The sequence below is a fragment of the Corythoichthys intestinalis genome, chromosome 20 (assembly GCF_030265065.1).
Source record: "Corythoichthys intestinalis isolate RoL2023-P3 chromosome 20, ASM3026506v1, whole genome shotgun sequence".
NCBI classification, from domain to species: Eukaryota; Metazoa; Chordata; class Actinopteri; order Syngnathiformes; family Syngnathidae; genus Corythoichthys; species Corythoichthys intestinalis.
The window spans coordinates 37969937-37987815 of NC_080414.1; the positions used below are offsets into that span (position 1 = coordinate 37969937).

Sequence of the window (17879 nt, forward strand, 5' to 3'; positions counted from 1 at the left end):
AGCTGTATAACATCAACAGGACACTAAGGACCTTCCTCCAGAACTCAATGGGGCTGTAAAGACAACTATAAGCTAACTCAAAGCCAGCTGCACATGTGAGCATCAAATGCGGTATCTACCAAGGAGATGCTCTGTCACCCCTGCTGCTCTGCATAGGCCTAAACCCCCTCAGCCAGATCATCACCAAGAGTGGTTTTGGGTACCGGTTCCGAAGTGGAACAACCATCAGTAACCTCTACATTGATGATATCAAGCTGTATGCCAAGAACGAGCGTGACATCGACTCCCTGATTCACCTCGCGAGAATATGCAGCAATGACATCGGGATGTCATTCGGACTAGATAAGTGTGGGCGAATGGTATCCAGAAGAGGGGAGGTGATCTCAACCGAAGAGGCTGAACTACCTGAAGGCAACATAACTGATGTACAGGACAGGAACAAATACCTGGGGATCCCACAGGAAAATAGGAACCATGAGGAAGCAACTAGGAGGTCTGCCACAACCCAATACTTACAGAGGGTGAGGCAGGTCCTTAGAGTTAGCTGAATGGCAAGAATAAGATCCAGGCCATTAACAGCTATGCCCTACCAGTAATCAGATACCCTGCCGGCATCGTATCCTGGCCGCTGGAAGAGTTGCAGGCTACCGACATCAAGACAAGGAAGCTCCTTACAATGCACAGAGGGTTTCACCCTAAGTCCAGCATCCTGAGGCTCTACACAAAGCGGAAAGAGGGAGGCCGAGGACTAGTGAGCATCAGAGCCACTATCCAGGAGGAAACTACATCCTTCCAAGAGTACATCATGAAAATGGCCCCCAGTGATGACCTGCTCGGTGAATGCCTCAGGCAACAGAAGCTCAGTAAGGAGGAGGACCGTGAGGAGATATCATGGAAGGACAAGCCCCTGCATGGTATGTACCACCGACAAATTGAGGGGGTAGCTGGCATGGGGAAAACATACCAGTGGCTGGAAAAGGCCGGACTAAAGGACTGCACGGAGGCACTGATCACGGCAGCACAAGAACAGGCCCTAAACACAAGATCAATAGTCTATCACACCAGACAGGACCCCAGGTGCAGGCTATGCAAAGAGGCCCCTGAGACAGTCCAGCACATCACAGCAGGGTGTAAGATGCTGGGAGGCAAGGCATACATGGAACGACATAACCAGGTAGCAGGCATAGTGTACAGGAACATGTGTGCCGAGTGCGGACTGGAGACCCCGGGGTCAAGGTGGGCAACACCTCCAAAGGTGGTTGAGAACAACTGAGCCAAGATCCTGTGGGACTTCCGGATCCAGACAGACAAACTGGTGATGGCCAACCAGCCTGACATAGTGGTGGTGGAGAAACATCAGAAGACAGCAGTAGTGATAGATGTAGCAATCCAGAGCGATAGCAAAATCTGGAAAAAGGAACACGAACAGCTGGAGAAATATCAAGGGTTGAAGGAAGAGTTGGAGAAAAAGTGGGGAGTGAAGGCAACAGCGGTGCCAGTAGTGCTCGGGACACTAGGGGCAGTAACCCCCAAGCTGGGTGCATGGCTCCAACAGATACCAGGAACAGTGACCAACATCTCCGTTCAGAAGAGTGCAATCCTAGGGACAGCTAAGATCCTGCGCAGAACCCTCAAGCTCCCAGGCCTCTGGTAGAGGATCCGAGCTTGAGAGGAAAGACCATACCGCCCGGGTGGCACGATTTTTTTTTTTCATACTGTATATCAAAAAGTGTATAGAAAACCTATTAATGCATGTTGTCATTAGAACATTAAAGAATGGTTTGAAAGTTGTAAATAAAATATGAATATAAATTAGATAATGTATTATACTGTATATATTCGTATTGTACATGTATTCGCTCACGATACATGCGTGTGTGTGTGTGCATACATACAAAGATGTAAATAAAGTGTACATAAATGTTTTAGAAGTCTTTTATTCTTAAAACAAGAATAAAAATCCACGATGTTACACAAAGTAGCAAAGTATCACTGTATATTAGGAGTTCCAATTTTTCTTCTGCTACTTCCTTGTCTAACACTGGCCGTGAGGTGACGAAAAATCACAGTACTGTACACAACAATCATTTGTACTTCTTATATTGTATCAACTGCAGATGAGCCAACAGCGGATCTTGAAAAAAGTCCATGCATTGCATTTGCTCATCACTTCCCGTTTGTTGTTGGTCCTTTCTGTTTATTTTAGGGTACTTTCTGTTGATATCGGGTCATTTCCTTTACATTTTCAAGCAATCAGGGTCATTTCCTGTACATGGAAACTCATAAGACACCAATAGTGTACCGTACGAATGCTATTTTTAGACCGTGACGTCGCCATTGTAATGCAGAAGTGGGTCATTATAGACACGCCCTCGCATACAATCCATGTTATTTCGGCTTGTTTTCTCCCTAATCTTTCAAAAATGAACATGCCAAGTAAACTCAGCTGCTATGGAACTTGTAGAAACGACTAGACATGACGAAATATGAAGAATGTTTTCTACATATTTTCCGAAACCAAAAAATTGGAGGAAGAATGGATCAACTTGCGCGGACGTCCGAAAGACCACTTTAACACCAGCAAGGTGAAGCCATTCACATTTCATATGCAGCAAACATTTTGTTGGGGGCCATGGGCCTACAGGGGACGAAGAGGTAAGCCATTTTGATATTTTTACTTATTTTTTCAGCCTGGCGTTTTGCCGTGCTGCTTCCGTCTGACAATGAATGACCAAGAAGTGAGGGGGAGGGAGAGAGGCAGTTCCAGCCTTAAAAGATGCTCAGATTAGTTCTCATTGCAGCTGAATAGGACCGGTGTTAAAAAAAAAAAAAATTGCGATTTTCGCAATTTAACCAGGGATGGCATTTTCTAGTTGATGGTCAAAAGTGCGGTCCTTTGGCATCGTGCAATGAGGTGGAGTCTAACGCCGTCGGTACAGGATGTCCCAGGAGCTCCTCCATTTAAGCGCTCGCAGCTCGTCGGCCGACAGCTCCGGGCTCCCGTAGGTCAGAGGGCGGAAGGCGCGGTAGGACAGGAAGGTGCAAGCCAGTGCCGCCAGCGCGCACGCCCGCAGCGCGCGCCACTGCCACTCCATGCTGAAACGCACACGATAAAACCGCATTTACACCGGATGACTTTTATTTTGGCTTTTCACGCCAAGTCGTTGTCATCGACGCTGAAGAAGCAGCATTATCGAATACTTTTTGTCATTCACATGACTTCAGCTGTATATAACTAGCATCAGCACAATAAAAGTACAGTGATACCTCTACATACGAATTTAATTCGTTCCAGGACCTTGTTTGTAAGTCGAAATGGTCGTATGTCGAGCAGGATTTTCCCATAGGAATACATTATAATTCCATTAATTCGTTCCAAAGCCTAAAAACATACACTAAATTCTTAATAAATACTGCTGGCACTGTTACAAATGGCAATTAAACATAGAAAAACAAATAAGTTATAAATAAATAATTCAGAATAATATAAGAAGAAGAAGAAGAATTAATAATTATTCCTGAAAATAATGTAACGAATCGGATTCTAATATGGCGGACACTTTTTACTGTCCCTGAACGCACCGCGAAGGTGACGTCTCCAGTGAGATAGGTCGGTGCGGTAGAGATAATACTTTCGTTTTCCTGAGAGCAGTCAACTGCTTAAGACAATGAGCGTTTTGTGTTGGATAAGTTCTTAAATAAATGATAAAAACGTGACAAAGCTGGCGATTTCCTTGGCAATGTTACCACAATAATAATTGTCACCTTAACTTATAAATAGTGGCGAACGGTGGTCATAAGAGGATCATGGAGCTGTATTGTTGAGCCAGTTCAGGGACGCGCACCCCAAGCTCATATTTTTCTATAACTTGCATCTTCATTTCAAAGGTAAGCATCACTTTTTTCCTTGTTTCTCCAACTGTATCAACTTTTTTTGAAAACTGTGTTGATTTCTCACATAAGAAAATCCACCGTGGGTTCGTTTGCAGTGCTGTCATGTCGTCGTATTTCGAGCAACTCGTCGGATGTAGAAACAAATGGCGGCTCAAATTTTACGTCGGATGTCGAAAAGATCGTGTGTCGAAGTGATCGTATGTAGAGGTACCACTGTATTAGCGTCAAAACAGGACTATGAGATTAAAATCTGAATATTATGAGATTAAAGTTGCAATATTACAGGATTGAAGTCGTTATATAATATTACAAGAAAAAAGAGAGGGAAAAATTCATACTTTGTAATATTACGAAATTAAAATTGCAATGTTATGAGATTTAAGTCATTATATTACATATCTTGAGGGAAAAATTAGTAATGCTACGCAACTATGTAGTATTACTAAATAAATTTGCGATATTATGACATTTAAATCATAACACGTATTACGAGAATAAAATCATACATTGTAATAATATGGGATTACAGTTGCAATATTACAGAGCTGAAGTCGTTATCAAGCATCTATGTAATATGACAAGGAAAAAGTAGTAATGTTGCACAATTTATTGTAACATTATAAAAAAGTCACAAAATAATGACATTTAAATCATAATATTACAAGAATAAAATGTAATATTATGAGATTACATGTCTTTATGTAATAATATGGGGGTTAAATTGTAATGTTACGCAACTTTATAAGGAACAAGTCGCATAATTACAAGATAAACGTCATACTATTAGAAGATTAAAGACTAATGATATCTTTACATAATATGATGAGAAAAAGGTGTAATGTTACATAACTTTGTAATATTATGAGATTTCAATCGCAATATTAGGAGAATAGTCATACACTGTAATATTAATACAAGATTAAATTCATAATCTTTTCCTTTCGACTTTTCCCTTCAAGAAAAAAGTTGTCATATTAAAAGATTAAAATTGTATTATCCTGAGAAAAAATTCGTAATATTACAATATTAAAGTTGTTATGTGATATACTTTACATAATTTTACGAGAAATGTGCCGTAATGTTAAGTCATTTTACGAGTCGTAATGTTATGTAACTACGTAACATTTCGAGATTAAATTGGATAATGTGATGAGATCAAAGTTGTTACAGGATTTATTCTTTAGGTTGTTTGGTTTGGCGACGCTCATGCTTTGGCGTTTAACTCTGGGCATAGACTTCATAATTTATTGACATGACACAGTTGCCATGCACTGTGTCACGCTTTTCCGAAGGGGGCCGTCACACACTCCGCTTCACTTATTAGCAGTCGATCACATGCAGCGATGTAACGCTGGATTTAGGATGAAAAAGTAAGAAAGATGTACTGCATACAAACAGGAAGGATTGTCTCAGGAGTGATTTGTTCAAGGATTCAGGGTAATTTTATTTTTCGTACCATGCATGCTATGGCACTGGCATTATACTTAGCAATATTTACATAAAACAACTGCTAACTTGCTTGTTTTTTGCTTTTAACCAAGAATCCAGACTGTTTTACGTCCATATCCACAAAGAATCCAGGGATTTAAGCATTTATTCACAAGAATTTTCAACGCAAAAAGCTCTTTGTTGTACTAAGGGGGCCGCCACAGTGACTTAACTAGCAGTACATTCGACATATTTGCGTAAAATAAATACTAACTGCTGGTTTTGTTTTTTTTTTTGCTTTTAACCAAGAATCGAGACTGTTTTACGTCCATATCTATAAAGAATAACTAGCAGCGCAGTAGTAAGTGGCCAGCATTATTCACTTTATTAAAAAGATTCATCAAAACACCTATCTTTCTAAAACAAACATGATTTTTAGGAGCCTGAGAGGATGAGGACGGCCCGATTCTCGAGCCTGAAGGTGCTGGCCAGGTGGGAGAACTACAAGTTTGTCAAGGCCGGCTACAAGTTGACCCAGAAGGTGCTGAAGTGCTCTTCGATCGAGAAGCAGAGCGTCGGGCTCGTCATGGCGGTCGTCAAACCCAACACGGTCGGCAAGGCTTGCGAGGCTCCTCGCCACGACCACGGGCAAAGAGGAACACAGGGACATGGCCGGCATCCTGGAGCTGTTCCAGAGGACAAGGGAAAGCTAGAGATGGACTGGGCGGTCCTCAAGCGGCCATCTCTCCCCATGGCCCACATGGCGTCCTTCGGAATGTCGCTGTGGGACTCCCTGATGTGCAGGAAGCACAAGAAGGCGCGCAGGGTTAGGCTTCAGGCACCCTCTTCAACTGTTTTGGTGCAAACTTCTCCAAGGATGTGACTTCAGAAGCGAGGAAGAACAAGGCTTTGGAGTGGCCAACCAGCAAGAAGAGGAGCAGAGTCAAGGAGGGCAGAAAGGAGACGGCCAGGAACAAGTCGAGGAAGCTGACCAGAAAACACGAGGCATAGAAAGAGGCTATGTGATTGTTGAAAGATGAGGCTCACATCCTGGTAACACCACATCGATTATTTGCACTGCCTGAATTCTAAGGACTAGCTCATACGCATTTTACTTGCAAATCACTTTTGAGATTTTAATTTACCCAATCCTGCACTGTAAAGGGAGATGCTCCACCATTTCATTGTACAAAGATTTAATGACAATAAAGGGCTATTCTATTCTAATTGTATTCTATTCTATTCGAAGTTGTGATTGTATAAAGAATTTATTAATAATCTATTTATATTTTATTTATAATTGGTTCTGCATGTTTTCCTCTAGTATTAGGTTTCTGATTTGAAAATTGAATGATTTATTAGCTGTTGAAAACTTGCAGTAAATTAAAAAAAAAAAAGTTGCTATTTTGGGCAAAAACATATGTTAAATATTGCTATTGATCCTGAAAATATAGGTGATTATCTCTGCATTTGGTGATTTTGGTGCATCTAGTGTAAAATCTGAGGGTTTTATAACCATTTTCAGTTTTGTTATACTTGTATAAAAAAATAATCAATCGTGATTTAATTAAGGAACGACTTAGAATTTTTTGATGCCGCTGCTCATGGAGACTCATATATGGCTAAGGTAGGTGCCCGTTTTGGTTTTAGGTCGGTAGCAGCTTTGGCTTTGAAAATATTTGAAGTTTTTGAAAATAGGCCGCCTACTGATCGGCCCTGTGTCATGTCAATCAATATGTTATGAAGTCTATGCTCTGGGTCAGTCAATCAGGTGTACCTGAGCACGTGTTCGTGCAGGTGCTCCAGCAGCGCGGGGACCAGCAGGTGCAGGAAGACCAGAGCCGGCAGGTAGTGGTACAAGAACAGGCGCTTCTCAGTCAGCACGAAGGGAGCAAAATTCAACAGCCAGCCGCCCACGCACACTGCGCCCGTGCTCACAAAACGCTCCCACGCATCTTCACAGGGCCAAACAAAGATAGGGGAAAAAATTTTTTAAATATAATATTATGATTTTAATCCTATAATACAATTTTTTACCCGTTTAATCCCATAATATTACTACAGATGATTTTTAATATTACAGATGTGAGGGATGTTTGTCGCTTGGCTCGCACCCTCTGTTAAATCTTTGATGCCCCGCCTCCTTCTCAGCAGGTAGACGGCCGCCATTATGAGATAGGTGGAAAGGCTGAGTTTGGCCAGACCCCACGAGACGGGGTTACCAATCAAATGGATCTGAGCCTGATGCACACAAGCAAAAACAATGATTTTTCCGGCTGCCGTTAATGACAACACCATCGCCCAATGTTCAAACTGCGGTCCACGGGCCAACTGTGACCTCCAGCCCAGTTGTTAGAGACCCGCAGCAAATGATGAAATTATGGCCAACAAATTCAGCCTACATTCTTTTGCACTTGTCAGCTTTAACACTAGATAGAGCTCGTGCCTGTCCAATAGCCCAGGGGTCAAAAATCAATGCAGGAATGCAGGTTGATTTCAGGAGTTGTTTACATGGTGACGCTCAAAGAATATGACAAATTTCACATTTGCATTTACACGGTTCCGTCTTCATTACAGCGATGTCCAAATTCCACGTGAAAACAATGTAGTATTGATGCCAGGACCAAGAGAGCTGTGCAGTTTTACAAAGCAGCCACTTCCTTGACAACAACAACAACAACCTAAGCATGTAAGACAACACACCCACCCATCCACTCGAAGCAATGGCGCCCATGCAGTTTTTTCTTTTGCTTTAAATGGCACAAAAACGTGAAAATAGAATATATTTAATATAAAAGTGGCATGGAAAATGAATGAATGAATATAAATATTATAAAATGAAGGAATCTGACCTTCCAGCCAGACCGCCGGAATCACGCCAGCCGAAACGCGGGACCCACGCTGGCGCAGATCCAACGAGCCGGGCTGGCGGGAGCCCGACTATCCGGCAAGAAGGCCTAACGCCGCGCGTTCACTTTAGTCTTAACCCTTTGTACTAACTCCATTTTGAAAGGTTTAAAGTAGGCTCACCGAAAACAAGTTGACTATTTAATCAGGTCGACAGCAATCAAAACGGCAAGGCAAAACAGAAACACTCAGGCGGGGAGCAAGGTCACCCTATCACACGGCAACATAAGGTTCATGAGAAAAATGACCACGATTAGTTAAACATTTAGTCTTTTGAAGGCTCTCGCTGGGCGGGCCTTGGGCAGGAAGAAGGGTGTGTTTGGGCTTTGTGTAAGATTATTGTCTGTTTGTGGATTGGACAGGAGGATTCGGGAGTTACTGTTGTCAGGCGTTAGAGTTAGGAAAATTGTGCCACATATAACTGCATTTATTTGCATGCATTCTTATTGCGTTATATTTTAATCTACAAGTAAAAGTACCATAAATGCCCTTTCCTGTTAGTGTTAAAGCAGTAGATTAGTCAATAATGAGCTAATGGGATTAGCGCCCTGTTTTGCTTTCTCAGGGAAACTGTAAATTAGTTTCACTACTTCTCCATTATTTGCTTCACTGTAAGTGGGACACTCACCCGGTTAAACATAGCACAAGGGTAAACACGCATTGTCTAGCGGAAGGGCGCTAAGGTCACAGAGCGCCACAGACTGCGCCAAAGGCTGACCTAGGCGTCTAGGCTGGAGGTGCTGAAGAGACCTTCTCATCTGGACACCTGCTCCTCACGTCATCTCGACATTACATCACCCCATGTTCTTAGTATGCTAATTTTCTTACGGATGGAGGATATAAAGATCAAGAACTATCAGCCAGATATCTGTAACTGCCGACTGCTTTGTCTCTGGGATCATTACACTCGGAACAAATTGCAACTCAAGGTCTGTGACTCTTTTATTTAGATTATTATTTAGATTTTTTTATTTAGATTAGCATTCAATTATTAGTATATTGTACCTCTTCTCCGAGTAACGAACACGATTAAAGATAGGACAGAGGAGTAATCCGGTGTCTCTTGGAGGTTAGGGGTTGGTGTCGCGGTGTCACCATGTAAACGTCCCATCAGTTAATTATTTTACATAAATAAATTTATACAGAAAATAATCCAATGTGAATCAGCCAAAGTCAATAAGAAGTGGCCTGTAAGTACCTAGAACAGGGGTTACCTCAACACCGGTCCGCGGTGCATTACCGGGCTGTACAGAAATCATAAATCATTTCTTAAGGACCGCGTACTAGCCAAATTAACATGGCCTGTGCATCTTGACACACCAAAATGGCTGTCTACTACATAGATATAATCATAAAACTGGATAGGCTGTTGACATCGAAATCCATTGGAGCTAGCATCAATTTCTTTTTAATAGTGTATCTTTGTCCTCTATACTGTAATGCCGTGGGCGCACCAGATTTGGTCCCGGAAATAATGAGTCCATACACTCGAGAAGACGACTGAAAAACAACAGCTTTTTTAAGGGGGAAAAGCCACCTGACGAGCCAGAAGAGAAGCCTACTACCTTGAAGAAAAAAAAAAATTTTTTTTTTCAAGAATCCTCCCTAAAATATGGGTTTGTCGCAACAGGTGACTCAGGCACCAAGTCTGCTCTGCATCATATATGGCCGAAAGCTTGCAAACGAGGCAATGAAACCTTCAAAGCTGCTTCGGGACATAAAACATGAAGCAGCCTGGATTAAGAAAACGTGAGCACGAAAAATAGAAACAATGACTGAAGGTCACCATGCACATCAACAAAAACGAATGCAAAGAGACCATCATTTTTTGCGGCGAACCGTATTGCTTAAGCCAAGACACCTTTCACAATTCCCTGCACTTAACATTAGTTTTATTTTATATTTGCTGTATTTGTCTTGCACACATTGCCGGTCCTTGAGGGAAAAAAGGCCCACATCACACTGGACCGTGGTGCAAAAAAGGTTGGGGCCCCCTGAACCAATACTAAATGTCACTGAAGAAACAGGAAGTGGAATTTGAAATGCCCTAAAATCCTATAGTTCACTTCCTGTACATTTTGGGCCATTCCCATGGTCACTTCCTGCGCATTTTTCATCATCTCCTGTTGATTTTGAAGCATTTCTGATCATGTGTTGATTTTGGGTCATTTCCTATTGGTTCTAGGGAACTTACGGAGAAAAAAGTCACTTCCTGTTGACTTTGGGTTACTTCCTGTACATTCTGAGGCATTCCTTGGTCACTTCCTGCACACTTTTGATCATTTACTGTTCGTTTTAGGGCATTTCCGGGTCACTTCCTTTTCATTTTGGGGCATTTCGGGTTCCTTCTGGTTGATTTCAGATCACTTCCTTTTGGTTCTGGGGCATTCTGGTTATGGGTTCATTTGCCCTCCCCAGTCAAAATGGATTGGACGTCTATCACCAACAATCACGTCTATCACAATCATTTTCAAGTGAATACAGTGGTACCTCTACATACGATCGCTTCGACACACGAACTTTTCGACATCCGACGTAAAATTTGACTCGCCATTTGTTTCTACATCCGACGACATGCTCGAAATACGACGACAATGGCAGCACCGCAGACGAATGCACGGCGGATTTTCTTGTGTGACAAATCAACACTGGTTTCAGAAAAGGTTGGTACAGGTGGTGAAACAAGGAAAAAGTTGACGCTTACCTTCTAAATGAAGATGCAAAGGACAGAAAAATATGAGCGTAGGGTGGGCATCCGTGAAATGGCTCAACAATACATCTCCACGGTCCTCCTCCGACCATCGTTCGCCAGTCTTTATAAGTTAAGCTGACAATTCTTATTGTGGTAACATCTCCAGAGAAATCGCCAACTTCGCCACGTTTTTATCATTTATTTCTCAACTTATTCAAAACAAAAACACCTTCTGTCTGCCGCAATTGACGGTGTTCTCAAGAAAACATTCAAAGTGAAAGTGAAACTCAAGCTCACCGGTCTGTCTCTGGCACGTCAGCCCCGCGGTGCGTTCAGGGTCAGCAAAAAACGTCCGCCACATTAGAACCCGATTCGTTACATTAATACAGGAATTATTATTATTATTATTCCGATTTTGATTTATAATTTATTTGTTTTGCTATGTGTAATTGCTATTTGTAATAGTACCAGCAGTATTTTTTAAGGATTTAGTGAAGGTTTTTGGGTTGTGGAACGAATTAATGGAATTATAATGTATTCCTATGGGAAAATCCTGCTCAACATACGACCATTTCGACTTACAAACAAGGTCCTGGAACGGATTAACTTCGTATGTAGAGGTACCACTGTACTTGAAAACAAAACAAAAATTAATACCGGTACTCTTTTTCTGAAAGTGGCCCTCCCTGTGAAAACAACAACAACATTTGAACACTGCTGTTTTAGACCAAAAATAAGACCGTGCGTGCATCTCACATTAGTGGAGTGGTGGAGCCAGTAAGCGATGTTGGTTTCCATGGTGAGCCATTCTAATGGTGCGGAGCTATATTTGTGCTCGATGTCTTCCTGTTTGACTGTCAGCATCCTCCACTGGTGACGACATGACACAACAGCAGTTTGAAATCAGCAAACTAGTGGCTCGGCGACTTGGCCGCCGCCGCACCTGAAGCTCGGTGAACTTAGACCACAGGGAAATCCGGCGCTCGACGTCGACGCGGGTGGGAGACTGAAGCTCCGCCTCCCGTTCCTCGCCTGCGTACAAGTGAGCAGCGTCTACCCGGTGGTCGGTGCACGTGCCAGAGCGGAGCGGGTTTACCGGTTCCGTATCGGTGCTCCTCCACGGTCCAAGTGGCTCTGCCTCCTGGACCTTTAACCTTGTCTGCCACCACCTCCGCGTGACCCGCCGCCCAATCGGGAAGAGATGAGCCGCTCAGCTGACCGGAGAACAGCCGTGAACGAGAAGGGAAAGCGTGGCGCCGGTCGAGCAGACAGCGGTACCTTGAGGACGGCAGATGTGTTGACGTGAACAAAGCGGACCTCCGACACAATGGTCTTCCACACTTCGGAATCTTCCTCGCGGTTCACGATGTCCTGAAATATATGGGTAGCCAAAAATTGTATTTGGGTGAAAACAAAACTCTAGTACTGAGAATAGAAGAAATTGTACTCAAATTTGAGTAGCGTTACTTCAAAATACTCTATAATAATCAATCATCATTCTGATTTCTAGGGAGTCTCCGGATAATGGATGAGTTCCGTTCCTACGCTAGCGACGTAACCTGAATTTCCGTGAAATATTCAAGTAACAAATAACTGTATAACTTGCTTTTAAAGGAGCAGAATGTAAGACTGGTGGCCAAAAGTGGTACTGCAAAAAGGATCAAAATTTTGAAGCGCCCAGCAGCATCCTTTCCATTTTAGGTTGCCGGATAAGCAAGCGCTTCGCCATGGAGAATAAAAATGCATTATTATACCAATGTTACATTTCCATCAGCCTAGCTCACAAACTACACATTATCGTTAGCAATGGTCATGTGAACATAGCATGTGTGGTCTAAAATGTATACCAAAAATTATAGTGGGGCAAATAAGTATTTAGTCAACCACTAATTGTGCAAGTTCTCCGACTTGAAAATTTAGAGAGGTCTATAATTGTCAACATGGGTAAGCCTCAACCATGAGAGACAGAATGTGAAAAAAAAAACAGAAAATCACATTGTTTGATTTTTAAGGAATTTATTTGCAGATCATGATGGAAAATAAGTATTTGGTCAATACCCAAAGTTCATCTCAATACTTTGTTATGTACCTTTTGTTGGCAATAACGGAGGCCAAACGTTTTCTGTAACTCTTCACAAGCTTTTCACGCACTGTTGCTGGTATTTTGGCCCATTCCTCCATGCAGGTCTCCTCTAGAGCAGTGATGTTTTGGGGCTGTCGTTGGGCAACACGGACTTTCAACTCCCTCCACAGATTTTCTATGGGGTTGAGATCTGGAGACTGGCTAGGCCACTCCAGGACCTTGAAATGCTTCTTACGAAGCCACTCCTTTGTTGTCCTGGCTGTGTGTTTGGGATCATTGTCATGCTGAAAGACCCAGCCACGTCTCATCTTCAATGCCCTTGCTGATGGAAGGAGATTTTCACTCAAAATCTCTCGATACATGGTCCCATTCATTCTTTCCTTTACACAGATCAGTCGTCCTGGTCCCTTTGCAGAAAAACAGCCCCAAAGCATGATGTTTCCACCCCCCGTGCTTCACAGTGGGTATTCTTCGGATGCAATTCAGTATTCTTTCTCCTCCAAACACGAGAACCTGTGTTTCTACCAAAAAGTTCTATTTTGGTTTCATCTGACCATAACACATTCTCCCAGTCCTCTTCTAGGTCATCCAAATGCTCTCTAGTGTCCCGCAGACGGGCCTGGACCTGTACTTTCTTCAGCAGGGGGACATGTCTGGCAGTGCAGGATTTAAGTCCCTGGCGGCGCATTGTGTTACTAATAGTACCCTTTGTTACTGTGTTCCCAGCTCTCTGTAGGTCATTCACTAGGTCCCCTCGTGTGGTTCTGGGATTTTTGCTCACCGTTCTTGTTATCATTTTGACGCCACGGGGTGAGATCTTGCATGAAGTCCCAGATCGAGGGAGATTATCAGTGGTCTTGTATGTTTTCTATTTTCTTATAATTGCTCCCACAGTTGATTTCGTTACACCAAGCGTTTTACCTATTGCAGATTCAGTCTTCCCAGCCTGGTGCAGGTCTACAATTCTGTCTCTGGTTTCCTTCGACAGCTCTTTGGTCTTGGCCATAGTGGAGTTTGGAGTGTGACTGACTGAGTTTGTGGACAGGTGTCTTTTATACAGATAATGAGTTAAAACAGGTGCCATTAATACAGGTAACGAGTGGAGCCTCGTTAGACCTTGTTAGAAGAAGTTAGACCTCTTTGACAGCCAGAAATCTTGCTTGTTTGTAGGTGACCAAATACTTATTTTCCATTCTAATTTGGAAATAAATTCTTTGAAAATCAAACAATGTGATTTTCTGTTTTTTTCCCACATTCTGTCTCTCATGGCTGAGATTTACCCATGTTGACAATTACAGGGCTCTCTAATCTTTTCAAGTAGGAAAACTTGCACAATTGGAGGTTGACTAAATACTTATTTGCCCCACTGTATACATACACTTCCGTTCAAAAGTTTGGGGTCACCCAGACAATTCTGTGTTTTCCTTCAAAAGTCACACTTTTATTTTAATGAGTTTTAAAATGAACAGAAAATAGTCAAGACATTGAGAAGGTTGGAAATAAGGATTTTTATTTGAAATAATAATTTTCTCCTTCAAACTTTGGTTTTATCAACAAATGCTCATTTTGCAACAATTACAGCTTTGCAGACCTATGTTGTACTAGCTGTTAATTTGTCAATGGGTTTGACTGTGTTGGCCACTCCATTACAGATGGAATACCAGCTGCCTGCTTCTTTCCTAAATAGTTCTTGCATATTTTGGAGGTGTGCTTTGGGTCACAGGATGAAACGGACTCCAATCAAGTGTTGTCCACAGGGTATGGCATGGTGTTGAAAAATGGAGTGATAGCCTTCTCTATTTAAAATCCAGTTGACCTTGTACAAATCTCCCACTTTACCAGCACCAAAGCAACCCCAGACCATCACATTAACTTCACCATGGTTGACAGATGACATCAGGCACTCTTCCAGCATCTTTTCAGTTGTTCTGCATCTTACAAATGTTCTTCTCTTTGATCCAAAGTCCAAACACCTCAAACTTTGATTCGTCTGTCCATAACACTTTTTTTCAATTTTCCTCTGTCCAATGTCTGTGTTCTTTTGCCCATATTAATCATTTCCTTTTATTAGCCTGTCTCAGATGTTTTTTTTGCCACGCTGCCCTGAAAGCCAGCATCCCGGAGTAGTCTCTTCAAATCGACATTGACACTGGCATTTTAGGGGTACTATTTAATGAAGCTGCTAGATGAGGACCTGAGAGGCATCTATTTCTCAAACTAGAGACTCTTATGAACTTGCCTTCTTGCTCGGTTGTGCAGCGGGACCTCCCGCTTCTCTTTCTACTTTGGTTAGATCTTGTTTGTGCTGCTCTCTGAGGGGAGTGGTACACAGCGTTATAGGAAATCTACAATTTCTTGGCAATTTCTCTTATGGAATAGCCTTCATTTCTAAGAACAGATTGTCGAGTTTCACGTGAAATGTGTCTTTTTCGGGCCATTTTGAGAGTTTAATGAATGAAACCCACAAAAGTAATGCTCCAGATACCCAACTAGCTCAAACGAAGATCAGTTTTATAGCTCTATAACCACCTAAACTGTTTTGAGCGACTATTGGTCTGGAGCAAGCCAATAGCAATAGCTGCTTGGCATGCAAAGTGATCACGTGTCATCAAACAACACGGAGTGTAGTGAGTGTCAGGAGAAATAAGGCTGCGTTCAAGGGATACCAGTAAATGTTTTTGGCGCCCTATTTGTTGGTACTCGCCGACACCGCCATTTTAGTGCCGTATCGGCCTCCCCGCCAATAGACCCCAATCACCAACGTCACACAATCACGTGATCGCTGTATTGTGCCGCCATATTGTCCGTCATTGTGGGTCCGTATTGTCATTGATCCTAGTTTCTAAAGGTGGATTCACTTGCAAATTATGGAAGCCCTGGTGCTTTCAGATGCTGTAAAGTCATTGGATGAGTTGCATAAAAGCCGTTATTTGGAAAAGCTTCGGTCGATCCAGTCACCAGATCCATATTTGATGCCCAAACCGATATTTCCTCCCGTCCGGTCCCGTCCCGTGCATCAGAGCTCGTCCTGAGGCCACAAAATTTCCAATCATACTCCAGTTTATGTCACTATGAAGAGCCGGGTACCCAAAATCGGCACCGGCCCGAATATAAACCGACATTTGGTCAGCTGAGCGTCACCATTGTCACGATTGTAAAATGAAACTTGATCGACAACGGGCCGGTGTGTGCCGAAAAATAGCTGCCCTGCGTGAAATGTCCCCCCGGACGGGAGCGCTTCTTTATAACGCTTTATTGACGTGAAAACGCATTACAGTAATGGATTTACAACTGTAACATCGGTTTTAAATAATTAAATTACACAAAATATTAGTACTGTATTTTAGTAACATTGTGGATTGGGCCACATAACCATCTTTGAACAGAAATGTATTAGTCTACAGGTTTTCACGACCATATCCCAATGACAATCACACCTGTTGTTGCGCTCACCTTCTTGCTGTGCGACCGTGGCGACGAGCTTCATAGTCTCTGTCTGATGATGTCCGCGATCGTGTTGGCATCATATTGATGTTTTCGCCGCTGTCTAACGGCTGTCGACACAAACGCATCATGGACCGAGATAAACAAACCGTGCTGCTTTCGAGATTTGACCTTTTAACAATGGGCACACAGCAACTACTAAAATGACAGTTTATCTTCTCTGTTACTGCAACCAACCGCCACACATGCCTTCACCATTTTGATTAATCAATGTTAACGATTGTCAGGAAGGTTTTTGGGTTCGTTTACTAGGCGGTGATTCCTTAGACAAGCAGAAAAACACGCAGTAATAGGAGAAATGTATGTAGCGGTAATATGTAAACACGATGAGCTGACAACAATATGGCGGCACCAGTCAGGGGGGCAGAGTTGTGACGTCACGTGATTGGGGTCTATACTGGCATCGGTATCTGTGCAACATTAGTAGGAACGGAACTTGTCCGTAACTCGAGGCCTCCATGTAATCAGCAAAGTAGTCAAACATTTTATGCAAGTGACACTAGCATTCCTTCAAAATAATGTTACTTAGAGGAGCCATCCAGAAAAATAACTACAAAAAAAAAAAAAAAAAAAAAAAATTCGGTGAAAAGAATACTCAAGTCCTGAGTAACGGCTTGTCATATTATTATATGTAGTCGTAATAAATAAATCACCTGCGGAACTATAGTTGTCAGGGTCTGTGCATGGTGACCTGCGTGAGATGTTGCTGCTGACTAAATGTCAATAAAGCATCGCGGCTTGGCTGCTCGGTTTAATACACCGCCTCAGCTCTCCTTCCTCTTCTCATGTCATCAGTACAGTAGGCAAAACTCAAGTAAGAGGGAGCACTACTTCAAAATAATGTTACTCAAGTTAAAAGTAGTCATTAAAAAAAGTCTCCTCAAAGACAGGTATTGGGTGAAACGATGACTCAAAGTACATTTTTCTCCAAAAGTCACTCAAGTAAATGTTCAAAAGTACGTCCCTTCCCTTCGGCTCGTGTAAGACATCTACCTTATTGAGATGATATGTCTACACTTTCAACATTTGGGCTATGTGTCATTGCTAACTCTAATCCTACTGAGGGCGACAAGTAGTTAATTGGCCGGCAAGTCGATGCGAGGCGACCCACCACTTTCCAAAGATTCTGTGCGGGCATGGACACGTTGAAGTCCACATATCCCGACACTTCCTGGGCGTGGGGACTCAAAGGGGCGGCCACATCATGGCTGCGAGAAAACACGCGTGTCAGTGGCGATCGCTTGCGGCGTGGGAGAGAAGAGCCCAGCACCTGTTGAGGAAGCGAGACGTCATCCCGTGAAGTAGCTGGACCACGTCTCCGTGATGCACCGCCTGAGGAGGACTGCCAACGGACAGCTCGGCCCTGTAATG

At 42.8% G+C, this 17879-nt stretch overlaps 1 protein-coding gene across 6 annotated transcripts in view; it reads right to left on the bottom strand.

Annotated features, from left to right (window-relative positions):
* Positions 1–1925: 1925 nt before the first annotated feature.
* pomt1 (protein-O-mannosyltransferase 1) overlaps positions 1926–17879 on the bottom strand; it is an 89979-nt gene continuing 74025 nt past the window's right edge. For 4 of the 6 annotated variants that reach the window (XM_057824926.1, XM_057824929.1, XM_057824925.1 and 1 more), the window contains 9 exons: positions 17779–17871; positions 17620–17716; positions 12200–12292; positions 12018–12135; positions 11865–11953; positions 11678–11791; positions 7404–7563; positions 7100–7277; positions 1926–3096 (listed from right to left, as the gene is read on the bottom strand). In XM_057824926.1, coding sequence (XP_057680909.1) covers positions 2922–3096; positions 7100–7277; positions 7404–7563; positions 11678–11791; positions 11865–11953; positions 12018–12135; positions 12200–12292; positions 17620–17716; positions 17779–17871 — 1117 coding nt within the window. In that variant the 3' untranslated portion in view covers positions 1926–2921. The remainder of the gene's footprint in view (positions 3097–7099; positions 7278–7403; positions 7564–11677; positions 11792–11864; positions 11954–12017; positions 12136–12199; positions 12293–17619; positions 17717–17778; positions 17872–17879) is intronic. The other 2 variants (XM_057824928.1, XM_057824930.1) reach the window with 2 other exon arrangements.